The following is a 16,937-nucleotide window of genomic DNA, read 5'->3' as shown; positions in this document are numbered from 1 at the left end:
GAGGGCAAGGGGTAGAATCTGCACCCAGCATTTCCCAGAGTCCCAGAGCTGCTTTGTAGTCTCCATTCTAAAGACCAGAAGTGCTGCTGAATTGCCTTCCTCCCTCAAACTCTCTCTCCTCTTTAGTTTTCTTTCTGCTTTGCTATGGTCTCTATGTGAGACTCTCCTATTCACTTTGAGGTCAGGGATTCCCAGTAAGACCGACCTCCCTTCCACTCCACCCCTTGTATTTGTCTCTGCCTCTTCCTTGTCTCTCATCTCTTTCCTTTTCTCCTCTTTCCTTCCTCTCTCTGACCAAACCCATTCAGTCCCATAGCTTCAGCTATAATCGCCACAGGGATGTATTTCAGATCATCACCTCTTATTCTCGTGCTCCGCCTAAGGTCCAAACCTGAATATTTAGGAGCCCCCAGGCCCGATGGAAACCTGAACATATTCATTTCCTTTTGCAAACAAACAAAACCACAAATGCTGTGTTGGCCATGCCTCAGCCATCTGGCAAGAAGAGGGCGCAAGTTGTAACAAAACACAAACGTATGATGTTGTTATTAGGAGTTCTGCAACAATTCTTAGGAATATAATACAAAATTTTTGCTTTAGAATATAGAAAAACATTTCAACAAAAGCAATGTGTTATGGCACATAACCAAGCTGTAGTTTAACCAAATGACCTTCTGAATTTGTATTTTAGTATATTCACCAGTACATGTGCACAATTGGATATTGTGAAATTCAGTCTCCCAGGGGGTGGCAGCAGTGTGGTGCAGTGGGCTTATCTGCTGCTTGCAATGCTACTATTCCCATATTGGAGTAGCTCAAGTCCAAGTCACTCTGATTCTGATCCAGCTCATTTCTAATGTGCCTGGGGAGGCAGCAGATGACCCAAGTGCTTGGGCCCCTGCCACCCACGTAGGAGACCTGGGTGACATTCTTGGCTTCAGCCTAGCCCAATGCCGGTCACTGAGGCCATGGGGCAGTGAATCAGTAGATTTCTCTCTTTCTCCTTAACTCACACAAACACCTCTTCTATCTCTATACCACTCTACGCTTTAAATATGAATGAATATATATTTTTAAGTTCACTGGAATTTCTATAATAGTTTATTTGAACACAATGAAAACTGGTTATTTTGAATGTTAAAGCAGCATTTCTGGCATAGGAAGTGACTACTATACCTACAGGCTGAGTGCACTAGTCATGGAGAGAAGAATGATGCCACCGCCAAGTGGTGGTGCTGTCTTGTGTGTGCCTTTGCTCATTTCCAGCATGCTGTGCTGCTAAGCTGGGGCTGTCCATGCTGTATACTCCTTTCCCTTTGGAAGAACTGTCCTTGCGGTCACTGTCCTTTGCATGAGATCAAAGGTACAACATGGGCCATGATAGGCTGTGGGTGATGACACTTAAGATATTCAGGATGTTGTCTTTGAACAGTTCTGTGTGTACTGAACTGGTGTCAGGTAGAGTTTTGGTGTTCTACAAGATTCCAATTCAAGGGTGTCTGCTCCTTAAAAGCAAATGATAAATGACTTTTTAGGTAAGTTATAGTTGGTGTCAAGAATAAGAGATCCAAGAGTTTGCTGGATTAAGACTGGGGCATGCGCATGAGCTGGGGCATTTTGGCAGCCTTATGGGGAGAAGTTGCAAACTGTGCTTGGCTAAGGTGCCTGCTTCTCATGGAGTCATGGGCTCATACGTACCAGTTTTCAATGCAAATATCAAGTCGTCGAACTCCTGAGACTCCTCATCAGCTACCAGCGATCCCTGGCTGTATCCTCCGGATGCAGGAAATGTGGCGCCGTTTTGGGGACTCGGCTTTAGATCAGGGCTGGCCCGGCTGGCTTGTTGGAAGGATGCTCTCTCCCAGTCAGGTGGCACCTTTTCAGGTTGGGACAGAGGGGAAGCAAGCAGCCATCTAAATGCACGCACATTCATGTTGAAACACGGAGAGGCATGACCCCTCTCATTCCAAAGGCCTTGAAAGAAGATCTTTAGTTTTTATTCCTTAGAAATGCATGGCTCCCTTGGTTCCATTCAATTTAGTAATTCCAAAGAAGTTCTCTAGTTAGAATTACTTGAGATGTCTTTGTTGTCTTGTGCAGGTGGAGGAAAATATTTCTTAAACCAAATAAACACTTTGGGGGTAAGATTGTACAAAAAATACTTTATTAAAATATAAGAACTAGAGAAGAATCTTCCTAAGCCTTAATCTAAAATAGCAACGAGGATTCTACATGCAGTAGATCCTAAGGTGCTTCACAGAGTTCATAGAGAAGCAATGAAAAGGAAAGCTTATTTTGGTGTATAATATTGTGAAACTTTTGTTTTTTTATAATACACATTTTCATGAACTTTTTAGAGGTTCCTTGTATCAATAAGAACATGCTGAACTGAAAAAGTTCTTTCACAAGATCCCTCTTGTTTTTGATTTAAGAGATAGCTCTGTCCTGGACAGATGAAATGAGTTCCCTTCCCCTGGGTTGCTGGTAAACAACACTCTGACCCTCCTTTCCGCCTCTGCTGCTGCTGTTCTCTGAGTGGCTTTTCAGAATGTCTTTGACAGTCCCTGGCTGACAGCTGGCTCAGGTCCAGTCCAAGGTCCGGGGAATGCAGAGTGCACATGGAGCCGTGTGGTTGTGCAACACCCCAGATGTATGCTCCAGTGGTGGCTCCAGTCCAGGAACTAAAAGGTCACATGGGCTGCCAACCAATATAACAAAGTTTCTGAGCAACTGCAGGGGTACCTCAGCCTGGCAAAGTGACTTGAGGGTTTTTAAATTAAGCAGGATAGGAAAACGAAGCCTTAAGAAACCTCAGTTGAACACCTAGAACAGCACTGAACTTCAGTGCTTTCTGTAATGACACATTTTTCTTGAGGGTACCTCAAAAGTTCGTGCGAAAATGTGATAGCAAGATATTGGATTTGGCACAAATTGTTTTTGAGAGCCATGCCTATGGTAAATACACATGGTGGAAAAGCTATTCATGGGTTTTGATTTTAATTCCGTGTTTCATGACCATCATGAACTTCCCTTGCATCTGTATTCTCTAACTTAGTAGCTGCTGAAAACACACACGCACAATGTTGCCAGGGTGAATGATAAACTGAGTCTTAAAGTATTTCACTTGAGTTAAATTTATATAGCCACAAATAGCTAACGGTTGCTGTATTTGACAGTTTAGATCTAGGCAAGTGCTGGATTGGGAAGCTATTCAAAAATACCCCTCAACAAATTTTTTTGAGGATTCATTTCTAAACTGCTGATCCTAAAGATATCCATTTCTATTTGTACTAATTGTAATAAGATTATTCAGCTTTAAGATTTTCTGGGATACAAAAAATGGTACCAGATTTGTAAACATTCAGGGGTAATACCGACATACTCTAATTTTTAAGTATTGTGTTTGAACTCATTTACAGCTCTTATACCTATGGACCGAAATCTTATTTCTCACTTCAGCCTCTGATAACTACCCTTCTAGTCTTCTCTTGTTATGCTTACTCAATTTCCCATTTAAAATCAGAGTACTTGGATTGAGAAGGTTTACCTTAACTTTAACCTGACATAATGCACTAGTTTACATTGCCACAGAGGACAAAAATGTCTTCTGAACAGCTAGGTTGTTCATCTTTCTGTTTATCTGGAACCTGTTTGGTTTTCAAGCGGACTAATCTTGCCTTCTTGCCATTTTTTGAGATGCAAACATAAATGTCATTCGCAAAGGCTACACAGACAGGAGTAAAGTGGGGACAGTAGCTGCAGTCATGTCAGGCCCCAGAGAAATGGGTTGGGACCCAGCTTACCATCCTGGCAACAATGCCTTCAGGTGTGTTTAAAAATCTGAGCAGTGGTCTCCAGCTACAGACAGTGTTTCTGCCAGGCTGGTGGCACAGGGGATAGAAGCATTATGGAGAGCAGTAGGTGGCAGAGAAAACTCTGGTTGTTTGCCAGCGTTGTTCCCCTGCACTGGTAGCGCACTGGAAAAGTTTTGGCACCTGCCCTTTTCATTGAGTGTTTGTTGAGACTGAGTGAGTTTGGATGGAGGAGGGAAGAGAGCTGTAAGGCACATTAGGGAGCAAAATAGCACTGAAAAGAACAGTTCTTAAGCAGATGAAGTCCCTGCCAAGGCAAATGAGGAAGATCTTGAAGACAGTTGTTGGATTATGCTCTGATTTGCCAGCATAAGCAGCTGGCTAGGACAGCCCAGAGGGCAGGGGAGAAAAGAATTGGATGGTAAGTGGTATGACAGCAAAGATACCATGTTCCACGGTCTAGAGGGCTCGGCAGGGACAGATGGCGTCACGTAACATCATTTATCTTGTACTCCTTAGGAGATGGGGGAGGGTGTCTGAGAATCTGAGTGGGACTGAGAGGGGAGAGCAAGCAGCCATCACTTCCTCACCTCCTCCAGTGCGCTGATGAGGTTCTGTGTAGATTTGCTGATCTCCCCTCCTGCTGGTGGCATTCCACTCCCCGGTGTGAAGAAGGCTGTGCTGGGGCCAGGATGCCCGTTCACTTCCACTGTGTAGCTGGCCTTCATGGGACAACACATCTGGTTGTGCATAATGAAATAAACCACGAACACATAGAGTCCCTGCAAGAGAAAGGAGAAAGTGTACCAGCCTGTCGAAGGAAGTTGTGATCCCACAGCTGGAGGGTGACAAAGCTGTGGGAGTAGCTGACTTTCCATGAGGAGTCTCTGAACTTGATCAAAACCTGGGATTGTGGGATGTATTAGGAAGTCTAGCTCAAGGCCCCTTTAAAATTAGGATGCAGTAAATAAAAAGTTGGTCAATGTTATTTAGGAAATCTGACCTCTTGCCAATCATTTTTTTCTCCCCCCTTGTTCAAGTGTGTTACTTTGATATGTAGCCCTACAAATAAAAGAAAGCCACATTGCAGAGGTCTGGCTGATGAAGGCAGCCATGTTGTCTTAGAAAGCCAACACCATCTCTCCAGAACTCCGCATCTCTTCCCACGTGGCTCAGTCTCCATTCTTGTTTCTCTTAGCCAAGCAGCTGGAGCGCAACACTAATGCTTCCATCACATTGCAGAGCTCAGGGAGGGCAGCATCGATGGAGCCCCCGATTTCATTTCTAAATCTCTCCTCTCTATCTTATTTAGAAACAGAATGACAACATAAAAGTTCCAAGGAATTCCATGGATTGTTGGATGCTAGGCACGCTTTGCTTCTCGGTAATGTTATGTAATAAAGTGAGCTGCTGAGCCTTTTACATGCTTCTGCAGTTGCTCCCTGACAGAGAGCAGCTCCCATGCTACGCTTGTGTTCTGGTCATGGCCTGCCCTGGCTCTCTCTGGACCTCTACAAGGCATCTTCTGTGTATTGTGCTGCTATAGCATTCGGCAATCTTGATCTTTGTGCTTAGCCAACAAGATACGTTCAGCTGTGCCTTTTGTATCTGATCATCCTGCTAGTTCAAGTTTTGGATTCATAGCAGAATCTTCATAGTTGTCTTAATCCACAAGACTAAAAGTAAACAATTCTGTGTACTAAAGAGGAAAAGGCTGTAACAATAAGACTTCTGTGGGGGAAAAAATCATTTTATGGCTGCATTCGCCCACAGTTCCTAACGTTTCTAGAGGCAATAACATACTTGTGGGCCTTCTATTTGCATCTGTTGGTATAATTAGCAAAAAGTCCATTAAGAAACATCCATTGCCTAGGAATTACAACTTTTATATAAAATGGAATTAAAGGATAGTCCTCAGAATATGGTTGGAGCATTTGCTGCCTGCTGCCATTTTTGGGAGAACGAGCCTTCTCCCTCTCAGGTTGGTGGCTGTATAAGGTCAAAAATGTTTTGAAAATGGTTTGATCTGATAAGATTACTTTTAAATGGAAGTGCTCTCACCATGCTGTAAAATTAAGCAGAAATGGCTCTTTGCCCTTTGGATCAGGGTTGCCAGGGTTTTTGGAAAACAGCATTAGTAGCCCTACGTTATGTAGGGTAAAAGTGAATTAGTTTCATGTGAGAGTGATGTTAGGCGCATGAGCAGAAAGAAATTTTCCTCAAAACGTTCATCCACATCCAAAGTTGTTTTCTTGTACAACTAACTTTTCATATGGCCCTGGCCTAATTTCATTGGCCACAGTGATAGACAAAACAGGAAAAAAAATTAAACTGTCAGCCTTAAAAATTGTGCAAATTCCACTGATTTATTTCAGGATTGCTCTGTTGTGAAGTGATAGGGGAAAGCTGGGTTAGGAAACCAAGCCCATGCTTTAAAATCCATCTCTAAGGACCCATTTGTTAAAATAGCACATTCTCTCTCTTGTTTGTTTTTATTTCTAGCCTTTCTTTTGTGCTTCAGGAAAGGGGCTGCCTTATGAAAATAACTTGCATGAGAAAAATCATGATTTTTTTTCTTCAAAGTACAGAAATGCAAAATGAAAACTCTGAAGCCTTTAGGGGTGTCCCAGGAAACACGACCCTGATTAGAAAGGAAAGAATGTTTAAGTGCAGGTTGTGCAGCATCTGTGCTGCCCTGGCTGGGCAAATGTAGAAAGGGGCCTTCCTTGATTCTCTTCAGAGCACACTCAGCTGAGGGCACTTTAACCTCAGAGGAAAAACCAGTTCCCAATTCCAGACAGTGTTTCTGAAGTCTCAGGCCCTCTTTTGGATGTTGACCTGCAAAACAGAGTTTAAAGAAACTAGAATCTCAATTGTTCAATGCATATTTGCTGATTGCCCACTTAGTACACTGTCGGGCACTAAGGTGCCAGCATCCAACATGTGGCTCCTAACCTTAAGGTGCTGATGGGGTAGGTGTTTGCCACAATGGTGACAATGCTGCCTGCAATGTCCACATCCCAGGACCTGGACCCAGTCCTGGCATAAGTTCCTGTCCCAGCTTCCTGCTCATGTGGACTGGGGGAAGCAGGTGATGGCGCAAGTGTTCAGTAGGTCTTCCACCTACTTGGAACACCTGGAATGAGATTGTGGCTTACATCTGACCCCTCTGTTCTGTTCCACACATGTGTGGAATGAACCGGTAGAAGTAAGATCTTTCCAATAATTTTTAAATGGATTTTTTAAATTAAAAAATTATTGGAATCAGAATCTATAAAAATGACAGGGTCCTCAGAAGCAGAACAGATGAGGGGTTCTGTAAACAGATCATGAAAAGTGAAAAACATGTTGTAGGAAAAAGTATGGATTTCAAAACATTTTTGCACCAAAATAAATTTCTTTTAATGTCCTTTTGACACAGACTCTTGGCAGGATACATCTCTGCTTCTTGGTTTTCACTAAGTGGAATACACAGCAGTAGGAGATAATTTCCATAATGGTGGCTTCAGGCTTTTGCTGGATATCCTATGATCACACATAGAAAAAATTGCTTCATATCATTTTTGTTAGATTATATACAGAATGACTATATGCATGAAGACCAAGCCTGTGTTTCTTTAGATCTGGAAATTCAAACATATTTGCCAACATTCTGTGAAACACAAAAGAAATCCCAAAAGTCTTAAGGAATGAAGAAGTCCTCTTAGCACCCTCAAGGAAAAAAAATAAGTACAAGACCTTTGGGCTATAATCTTGGCCATTTTTAATCCAGTTCGTACAAGATGGGAAAGACTCACTGTCACTATGTCCCACATTGAGCTCAGATGTAGTGGCAAGGGAGAAGTGGTGAAACAGGATGGTGAGGATGCCATCTTCCTGAGTTCTCTAGTCTGAAGACCCCACTTGAGGGACACCCCACCTACTTCATTCCTGCCCAGACAACAGGAGCAGGGAGTGCAAACGTCATTAGAAGGAGACTTTCTTCAGCTCAAACATTAGAAGCACAAGCTAGAGGAGCTTGCATTAAATGGCCACCTCCAAGACGATAAAAACACCAATGCTGTGTTTTCTCGCTTATGCAATGGGCCCTTGTGTGCACAGGGAGCTAAAGAAATAATCTTTGCTAAGTAAGAGACCCTGTTTCAGCAGGGGGAGGGTGTAGGGAAGGGGTAAAGGCAGGCTGAGGAATGTGTTGGTTTGAGACCTGGAATCCTCTGTTTCCTGGGTCCTGCAGCAGGGGGTCCATACACCTTTTGTCTCAGCTAAGTCTTTGTCGCAGATGTTACACTGCCTGGGAGGTGGTGGCTTGCACCCCTCGCTGGGTCTCTGCTGCCAGTCCGTTCTGCCCAGCCCTCCCACAACTTTGCTGACTATGGCACTGCTGGTGGTTACCTACTCTCTCAGGCTTTGTTCTCGCCCTGGCAGCCGCTTCTGGGGGGTCTCCCTCATTTCCTGCTCTCCCATGTGCTTAGGACGTGGACTAATGCTGTTTGGCAGCTTGGGTGTCTTAGCACAGAAGGTGGTGCTCATGTGGGTGACAGAACCCACATGGTGTTCTGCATTTCTGTGGTTTGTTTTCACCAGCTGTGAGGAAGTTGCTGTTGTGAGCAGCTTTCTTCCTAACACTCCACGATGTAACCTCTGCATCCAGCATCTAAAGGGCGCCCTGACCTCACCTTGGCAGCAATCCGTGGGAGCAGTCCTCACTCGAACACTTCATAAAATACTGAGATAATGTGGGAGAACTACCAGCTCTTCACTGTGCTGAATGTCACCTTGTGCTATGATTCTTAACGCACTTAAGGGGTACTACCGAGTCAAACTGAGTCAACGAAAGCTGCCGCCGACGTCACAGACATCCTTGTGGAAGTTTCTGGGTAGCAGGCTTTCCCTGTAGATATCTGATCTCCGCTTAGAGAATCCCCAGGTTTGCTCATAGACACCCCGTGTGTAGTTCATTGGCAGCGTAAGGGCAGCTCTCTCTGTGTGTCTCTCGTGAACATGAGGAACATTTGGCCAGAATTCTTTTTGTGATAAATATTAATCCGAGATAACTGTTAGGCCAGGCGGTCCTCCCGTAGCCTACGATGGCATTTACGAGCCCCGCTCTCTGGCTCTAATTCCTTCGGAGCCTCAGTGCTTCATCTGGAGACCCTCCATGTCCTTCAAGTTTCTGAGCAGTGTCAAGGCACGGAGCACCCATCAGGTGTGGAACCGGGCTATTTCGGACATGACAGAAGCAGCAGCAAACCATGTTTCCTTAAGGTCACAGGGCAACACGTTCCTCTTCCCATGACCATCCTTGCTTTGAGAATTCCTAGATTGGAGAAGTTTCTCAATACCCAATAAGGTGTGTGGGAGGATCTAGACATTAGAGAAGACTACAGATGGTCAAAATGTACATCATAGAAGAGGTTTGGAATTTGTGAAATTATCTAAGGTTTTGATAAAAAGGCAATAAGTGAACTTTGAATAAGAAATATATTTTTTTAAATTATAAAATGCCATATTGTATTCTAGTCATTTTGCTTAAATCTTGCTACATATAAGACTTCTTAAAAACTTGTTTGAAAGGCACCGTAGCACACACAGAGAAAGATCTCTTTCTGCTACTTTACTCCCTAAGTGACCACAGCACTCGTGTGGGCCAGGCAGAAGCCAGGAGCCGATAACGCCACTGTAGTCTCCTATATAGGCAGCAGAAACACGTGGCCATCTTCCACTACCTTTCCATGCACATCAACAGGAAGTTAAGAAGTGGAGGAGCTGGGAGTCAAACCAGGACTCGGGCTTTGCAAGCAGGGGTTTAACCTTCTGTACCACGATGCCAGCCCCTACAATTAGTTTAAAGAATACTGATGATCATTATCATTAAAATCGCCTTCCTGAAAATGAGGCCTTAAAATGTAGTATCCAGATGTCCTACTTAGTCATCCTATGAATTATGCTTAATTGTTTAGACAGTAATTGGTGATGATGATGATGAAAGGGAAAATGAATGACCCAGCACCAATGAACACAAGAGAAGGAATCACTCTTTTGTGGAAGCTAAATTAAATTTTATGCATGTCTGAAATGAAAATGCATAAGATATTTTTAGATCAACTATGAATGGGGAGAGAAGGCAAGGTTAGAGGCAGAAGTGAGGCAAGTAACTGCAGTGCTGAAAGCTCAGGTCCAGTGGGTGTGGGATTTTTTTGTTGTGTTGTTACAGAAAGCTCTTGTACAGAGGGAAAAAAGCTGAGTGTTCAGGATCACACACAGCTGGAGGCCACTAGGAAGAAGGGGGAGCAGGGTAGTAGAAAAGAAACAAGTAGCTAGGAATACCTGATAAAGGAGCCATCGCAGCCCCCGCTGGAAAACCAATAGGAGATTCTGCTCTAGAAAACTACAGTGGTTTCCATGATCAAAACCAGATATCAAGAGGGGCGAGGGATTTGTTTATGTCGGCTCTGCCTCATATCTTTGGGAAACACACCGAGAGAGCAGTGAGTACCTAAAGAGGTGCTCTGTATCAGTGTTAAGATGCAGCAGAGGGCGTGGTGAGAATGTACTCAGTGAGGTGTGAAGAACGGGGCATCCTGAAGGTGGAAGACTAATCCGACTAGATGTGTTAGTCCAGCGAGTTCCACGAGCATGTGATCACACCCGTCAGGAGTGCTTTACTCCTGCTGCACCACCGACTTCTGTCATCACTTTGCTTATTCAGAGCAAAAAAGACTGTGCAGAGTTCCTTTTTAGATCACACACTGAATCAGGTCTTCCACCTGAAAAGAAATGCTGAGTGCACACGGCACATTTCTTATTCCTGGCCATGCACTAACATGGGTGTTTCCTGACCTCAGAATCCCTTCTTGAGATGTCTAATTCTTGTGGGGTGAGAATTAGCCAGGAATACAAGTTGTGAGAGTCAGTATGTCGGCTAAAGACATTGTGTGTGCGTGTCCTCAGTTTTCACTATGGTTATGTGCCACAATTCTGACCTTGCCCCTCTCTCTCTTACACGAGAGCCACAGGTTAGACTGTCTGTGTAGGTCGTAAACAGCAGAGTAGGGCAGAGTGCAGCTCCACTTCCTCCTAATGCTAACCCCGGGGGAGGGGAGGAGAGACAGAGAACGAGTGTGCTCATGTAGCATCTAAACTATTTCATATCACTCTTAAGTGCAGAAAAGACTTTTAAAAAAGACTTTACTAATTTCATAATATAGTTAACTATCAAAGACTACCTAACTGGCCTTATTTCAGAAACGTTCTCAAATGACTCAATTGCAAAACAATGCTCAGATCCTTTTTGAGTTTGGGGGAAATGTGGAACTCCACATACTTTGCTGTACGGAACGAGGAAGCCATAGATGATCCCTGGGGAGCGAGGAAGTTACTGATAAAACTGACAGACTTGGCAGGTTTTAGGAAGTCTCACCAACAGGTAAAAACTCCTTGATGTGTATTTTTTTTTATTTGTAGATTCAAACTTCTTAATTAATAATATAGTTATTTTCAACTATTTCTGAAAAACAGCTCTTTATCAGTCAAGTTATTTAATATTTACTTGAAAGAGTGACAGAGGCAGATGGGAGAGAGATCTTCCATTTGCTAGTTCACTCCTCAAATGCCTGGAACAGCTGGGGCTGGGTCAAGTTGAAGCCAGGATCCTTGAACTCCTCCTGGGTCACCCATGTGGGTGAGCTGTCTGCTGCTGCTTCCCAGGGGGAAATTTCCCACTGTGGAAACTGGAAAGCTCCTGAATGGGATGCGGGTGGGTGTCCTAAGCAGAAGCCTAACCCATTGTGCCACATCGCTCTTCCCTGTGATTCTCTTATCACTGGAACAAGGATAGAAGCATTTCTCTGGGGGTTTTGCTACAGCAAAACTAAAAGTCTCTGGTTATTTTTAACTTTCAAAAACCAATGTTTAAAAGCACTGGAAATCCATATTTAATAAAAGAATATAGAGAAGTCAACCTAATTTTTATACTAAATCTTGAAACTCAGAAATGACCACTCAATCTTGGATGTAAAGTTTCTTAAAATTACATTTTTAGAGAAGTTTTTTTTTTCCCCTCAACCCATTAATTATGTAAGGACATGTTTTTATATGTAAGCATTTTCTTAGAATAAGAGCTGAAGGTTGGATTTATAGTTGGGCAATCACTAGGGAAACCTCACATTCTGGTTTGCTTATGAGAGTCTTGGTTTGCCTGGGATTCTTACTTTAGCCTGTTGACTCAGCATCTTTAATATCACAGTCTCACTCAGCTGGCCAGACAGTGAATTGCATGGCAACCTAGCAGTAGCTTACCAGGGGATGAGCATCATGGCAACTACAACCTTTGACACAGCAAGGCTATCAACTTTATTCTTATAAAAATCCAGGTTTTAGACAGCCTTCTTGACTAACAGTGATCTGCAATTAAAATTCTCTGAATGAATCTACAATCGCCGAGTGCACCTGTTAGTGCCCTGCAGGCCCCACCCTTCTCTCTTAAGATTTCATGTTCAGGCATGTGGTCTGACACTCAAGGAGTCCCCTGCTCTCTGGACCTCAGCTTGCAGGGGGGAAATCGGAAGGGGAAGAAGGATCCTTTGAAAGCCTTCCCTAAATTTAGAAATGGCCTTCCAAATATTTCTTCTTTCTTCACTACAAAATAATGTGGTACATTATGCTGCATTCAAGTACTTCATCTATTTGCGAGGCAGAGCAAGCGACAACAAGCACACTAGCCAGCTGCTGGCTCACTCCCCAAATGCCTGCAGCTGCTGGGAAGGTGGGGTGGGAGGATTGAAGCTGGTAGCCAAAAACTCAATCACATCTCCCGTGGAGCACAGGCATCTAACTATGTGAGCCAGCACTGCTCTCTCTCCGGGTTAGCACTAGGAGGAAGTGGAGCTGCGATCTGCCCTACTCTGGTGTGTATAACCTGCACAGGCAGCCCAACCTGCCTTAAGTGCTAGGCAAACATCTGACTCTTACATACTATTCTTCAAAGCTTTTGTGCATCCGCTGTACGGGAGATTCTATGACAAAGTGGTGTAGATGACTTCCTACCTGCTATGCTAGAATTAAAAAGATGGGCAAATGGACATGGTCATGTCCTGTGGTCCAGACTGCCCGCTGCAAGGTGAGACCATACCCTGAATCTTCCTCAACAGAAAGTTGCAGTTTCACCAAGGGTGGGACAGTTTTACATATCACCCTGCTTATGATGAAAGACAAATGCAAATAGATTTAATTTTGCATATGTATCCCATAGTCAGCTTTTCAGCACTTAACTTCTGTTAGATTGATAACAAATGACAGAACGTCTAGTAGTGCCTCTTAATGTGCAGAATCTCAAGTCAACCAACTCTTCTGTTTTTGTAAAGAAAATTCTATTTAGCTAAAGGATTTCTTTTCCTTAGACCCAACCAAATAAGAATCCACAAAATAGTTATATTTTTAAGGATGTATTTATTTGAAGGGCAGACTTACACAGAATGAGCAAGGGAATCTTCTCTGTTGGATTCACTCTCCAAATGAGCAACAGCCAGGGTTTGGCCAAGTAGGAGCCAAGAGCTTCTGGGTCTTCCCATTGGGTACTGGGGCCCAAACACCTGGACTGTCCTCTGCTGCTTTCCCAAGCACATTAACAGGGAGCTGGATCAGAAATGGAGCAGCCACGTCTCAGCTCCCTTAGGGGATGCTGGCACCACAGGTGGCAGAGTTACCTGACACAGTACAGACCCCATGTTATTGCATTTGTAGTCCAAGGTTATTTTTCATGATCTTCTATTCTTTAGGGCAAGGGATAATTATTGTAGTGTATAATCTAACAAAATCATCTAAGAGTTTTGGTCTGCTTTCTTCATTAAAAAATATCTAGGGTCTTGTGAAAAATGAGATTTAGAATGTATCCTATTGGTCATGGCTCAATAGGTTACCCTCTTCCTATAGTGTCAACATCCCCCATATGGGAACTGGTTCAACTCCTGGGTGCTTCACTCCCAATCCAGTACCCTGTTTATACATTATGTGCTAGGGCATGGAATTAATTATACGTAATGATTAATGATTTATCCTGCATAGGAAAGCAGCAGAGGATGGGCCAAGGCCTTGGGCCAATGCACCCACATGAGACCCAGAGGTGGCTCCGGGTTTCAGGTTCCTTGCTTCAAACTGGCTCAGCTCTACCTGGTTGAGGTTATTTGGGGGAGTGAACCACCAAATCGAAGCCCTCCCTCTCTGTAAAAATCTGCCTTTCAAATAATAAAAATGACTTTTTTGGGGAAAGAATTGGGTATCTTGGAAATGAATCTGAACTTTGCTGCATGCTAAGTTGTGTTCTAATGAGCATTGTCTTTAATGAAGCTCTATTTTTTTCACCTGTAAAATAGAAATATTGGGACCGATTATGAATGGATTTTATTATGCTCCAATAAAAGACATCTATCTGTAAGCTGTAGATGTTTCATAAAGATGAGGTGATATTGTTTTTCTTGCTGAATGAATTTACACAATATTCATCTCATCTTTCACCTGGTAGATTTGCTTCTTTGTGGGAAGCCACCTCAACTGGTCGGAATGTGCATACAAGATTGTCTTCTGAGAAATAATGCAGCATTGTGAGGTCTGGCGATGTCTTTATGGCCTGGAGCCACTTCTTTCCTGGAATGGGGTGGGGGAAGAGTACACCCCAAGGTGTCTGTGTGACTCCAGGTGCAATTCCTGTCTGTATTCCTTAAGGCTCTGCTAACTCCTGTGCTTCACCAGAGGGGTTGATCCGTATTGAGTCATTTTATAAGACGGCAGCGAGTAGGAGGGAAGCAGGGAACTTTCAAGGGTTCCCCAGTGCCTTCACCTTCACAATGCAGTTTGGCTGGTTGTCTTCAGTGGGTTGGCCCTCCTGTCACCACTTCCTGTCTCTCCACAATCCAGGCATCCTGAACCACCCTATACCTTCAATTCCTCTCTCTGGGCTTTGTTCTTTGGTGGGCATGGCCTTGAACTTGCTGTGCTCCCTGTTGCTCTTCCTCCCCTGGCCCAGGGAGTCCAACTTGTTCTTGGTCAGGTTCTTTTAGGATGTGGGATTCTGACCTCCCCCTTCCCATCTAAAAGCAAGCAACCAACAGATCTGTGACCTTGATAAAAGACCCAAGCCATCCCAAGCCCAGTACTGTGCTTGCGAACAGCAAGTTCCTCATACATTGCTGAGACAGGGACTCTGAGATCCAACCCCCCCCCCCCAAAAAAAAAACCTATACTCCCAGTGGCCGGAACAATGTGAGCTGGACACAGCTGGTTTCCCTACACAAGAGCTTCTGTGCCTAGTTGTACCCCCTCCAATGACACCTCCTTAATACACCTCTCCAGACATTGTGGAAGACTTAATGCTGGGTGCTCTCCTGTACACATGATTTACCCCCTCCCAAGTAAGTAAGAGTTTGAGGGGATGTAATCAGAAATTTTTAGACTTAATTAGGAACAATTGTTGGATCATTGGAGGGATGTTATGTGAAAAGATTGAACTGCGTTACATGTATTTAAAACTCCTGGGAGTGAATGTCATGTTATGCCACATTCCGCTAGTTTATTGGTTTTAAAAAAATAAGTGTACGAAACAAGAGCTATGTCTAAAGAGAAATTTTCTTCCAAAATTAAGGAACTAAAGGCCAAGCCCTACGTCTGTTTCCTTTATGTGGTTTTGCAACTCTTTCGTAACAGAGTCGTTTATAAGGTGACTTTAAACGTCCTCACTTTAATAGGGAATGAAATGGTTCTAGTACAGATTGTAATTTTAGAACAACTCAAATATGGGATTAATAAAGCAAACTCTCATGGTTCTTGGAAAGAACAAACAAAATATAAGCAACTATTCTAGGTTTGTATGAGGCAATACTTGCACAGTTAATGTGAAATGGTTATTTACATATTAGTGAAAAATAGCAAATCTAAGGATGATTGTTGTCCTTCAATATGATCTGCTGGTAACAATGAAATCTACACACAAGGAAAACAAGTCACTTCTATAAAACGTAGGGCACAGGACAAGCCTGATTTTTCTTTCCTTTCCTACTTGGTATTGTCTCTGAAGAATCACAGCTGTTTCCAGATTTCATGCTGCAGCATCCTTCCTACAGATTTGATACTTCTGAAATAACTGGGCTTCAGATGTTAGTAGTTGGGTCTTTTACACTGTTAAATATTTCATTACTAATTTGAAGTCTGTGGCATAGAGAATGTCTACATTGTCAAAAGCTTTGCTTATTGAGAGTGAGAGAGAACTCCTTAGTGTCTGCAGGGATTGGGGCTGGAATTGAGGGCGGAGAGCCAGGAGTCAGGAATGCATTCTGGCTCTCCCACATGAGTGGCAGAAACTTAATGAGTCCAAGGTCTGTATTATCAGCAAGCTCAAGTCAACAGTCAGGGCTGGAAATCAAACCCAGGCACTCTAGTGTGGGACACCAGCATCTTAACGGATATATATATATATATAATATATATATATAATGTATGTGTTTGTATGTATATACACATATATACATACACATATGTATACACACACACACACACACACTTTAACAACAGGGAAACTTCTTGATATTCAGGCAGAGTTACTACCCAATTGATAATAGGTGTATTTCTTTTATATGCTGTGTAAACTGTGCAACCTCTGTAAAAGCACCTGACAAATTAGTGCTGGATTAAAAATATTAGAGTAGCAAATCCAACAAAGTCAGGGACTCCTAGAAGTGTTCAAGCAATGTGCATAAGAGGCAATGTCATTTCTGTCCAACTGAATTCTGTAGGAGCCTCACCCTGTTGCCAATATTGCCATTCAAGTCTCTTAAGAAGTCTACAGAGTAGGTGCTGCAGCCTTTCATCCCATGCACTTTCTGAGGGTTTCAGTAACTTCCTCAAGCGCATGCTTCTCTCTGCAGGGCTGACAAGCTGGGTGTGAAGCTTCTGCAAGTACAGGAGTTGATGTTCCTTCAGGTCTGAGCCCTGAAGTGGTTCAGGAGTGCACACTGGAGGTGGCATCCACATATGTGGGAGCATGAGTGGGTCATCTACAGGTGCTAAAGCCATCAGGATGGTCTTGGACACATAGAGTGACTCCTATGCCCTCCTCTCCCTGTTCCAAACCCAATT

General features: G+C 43.4%; 1 protein-coding gene across 1 annotated transcript in view; it reads right to left on the bottom strand.

The window, feature by feature from the left end:
* Positions 1–16,937, bottom strand: part of ADGRV1 (adhesion G protein-coupled receptor V1) — a 366,107-nt gene that overhangs the window by 6,135 nt on the left and 343,035 nt on the right. Inside the window, exons 88-89 of the mRNA XM_040985862.1 lie at positions 4,403–4,594; positions 1,699–1,876 (exon numbers count right to left, since the gene is read on the bottom strand). Coding sequence (XP_040841796.1) covers positions 1,699–1,876; positions 4,403–4,594 — 370 coding nt within the window. The remainder of the gene's footprint in view (positions 1–1,698; positions 1,877–4,402; positions 4,595–16,937) is intronic.

Source organism: Ochotona curzoniae, unplaced genomic scaffold (genome assembly GCF_017591425.1).
Source record: "Ochotona curzoniae isolate NIBS_2020 unplaced genomic scaffold, NIBS_Ocur_1.0 contig_4501, whole genome shotgun sequence".
Lineage (NCBI taxonomy): Eukaryota > Metazoa > Chordata > Mammalia > Lagomorpha > Ochotonidae > Ochotona > Ochotona curzoniae.
The sequence above is the reverse complement of the archived record's forward strand: the minus strand, read 5'-3'. Positions and strand labels throughout refer to the sequence as shown.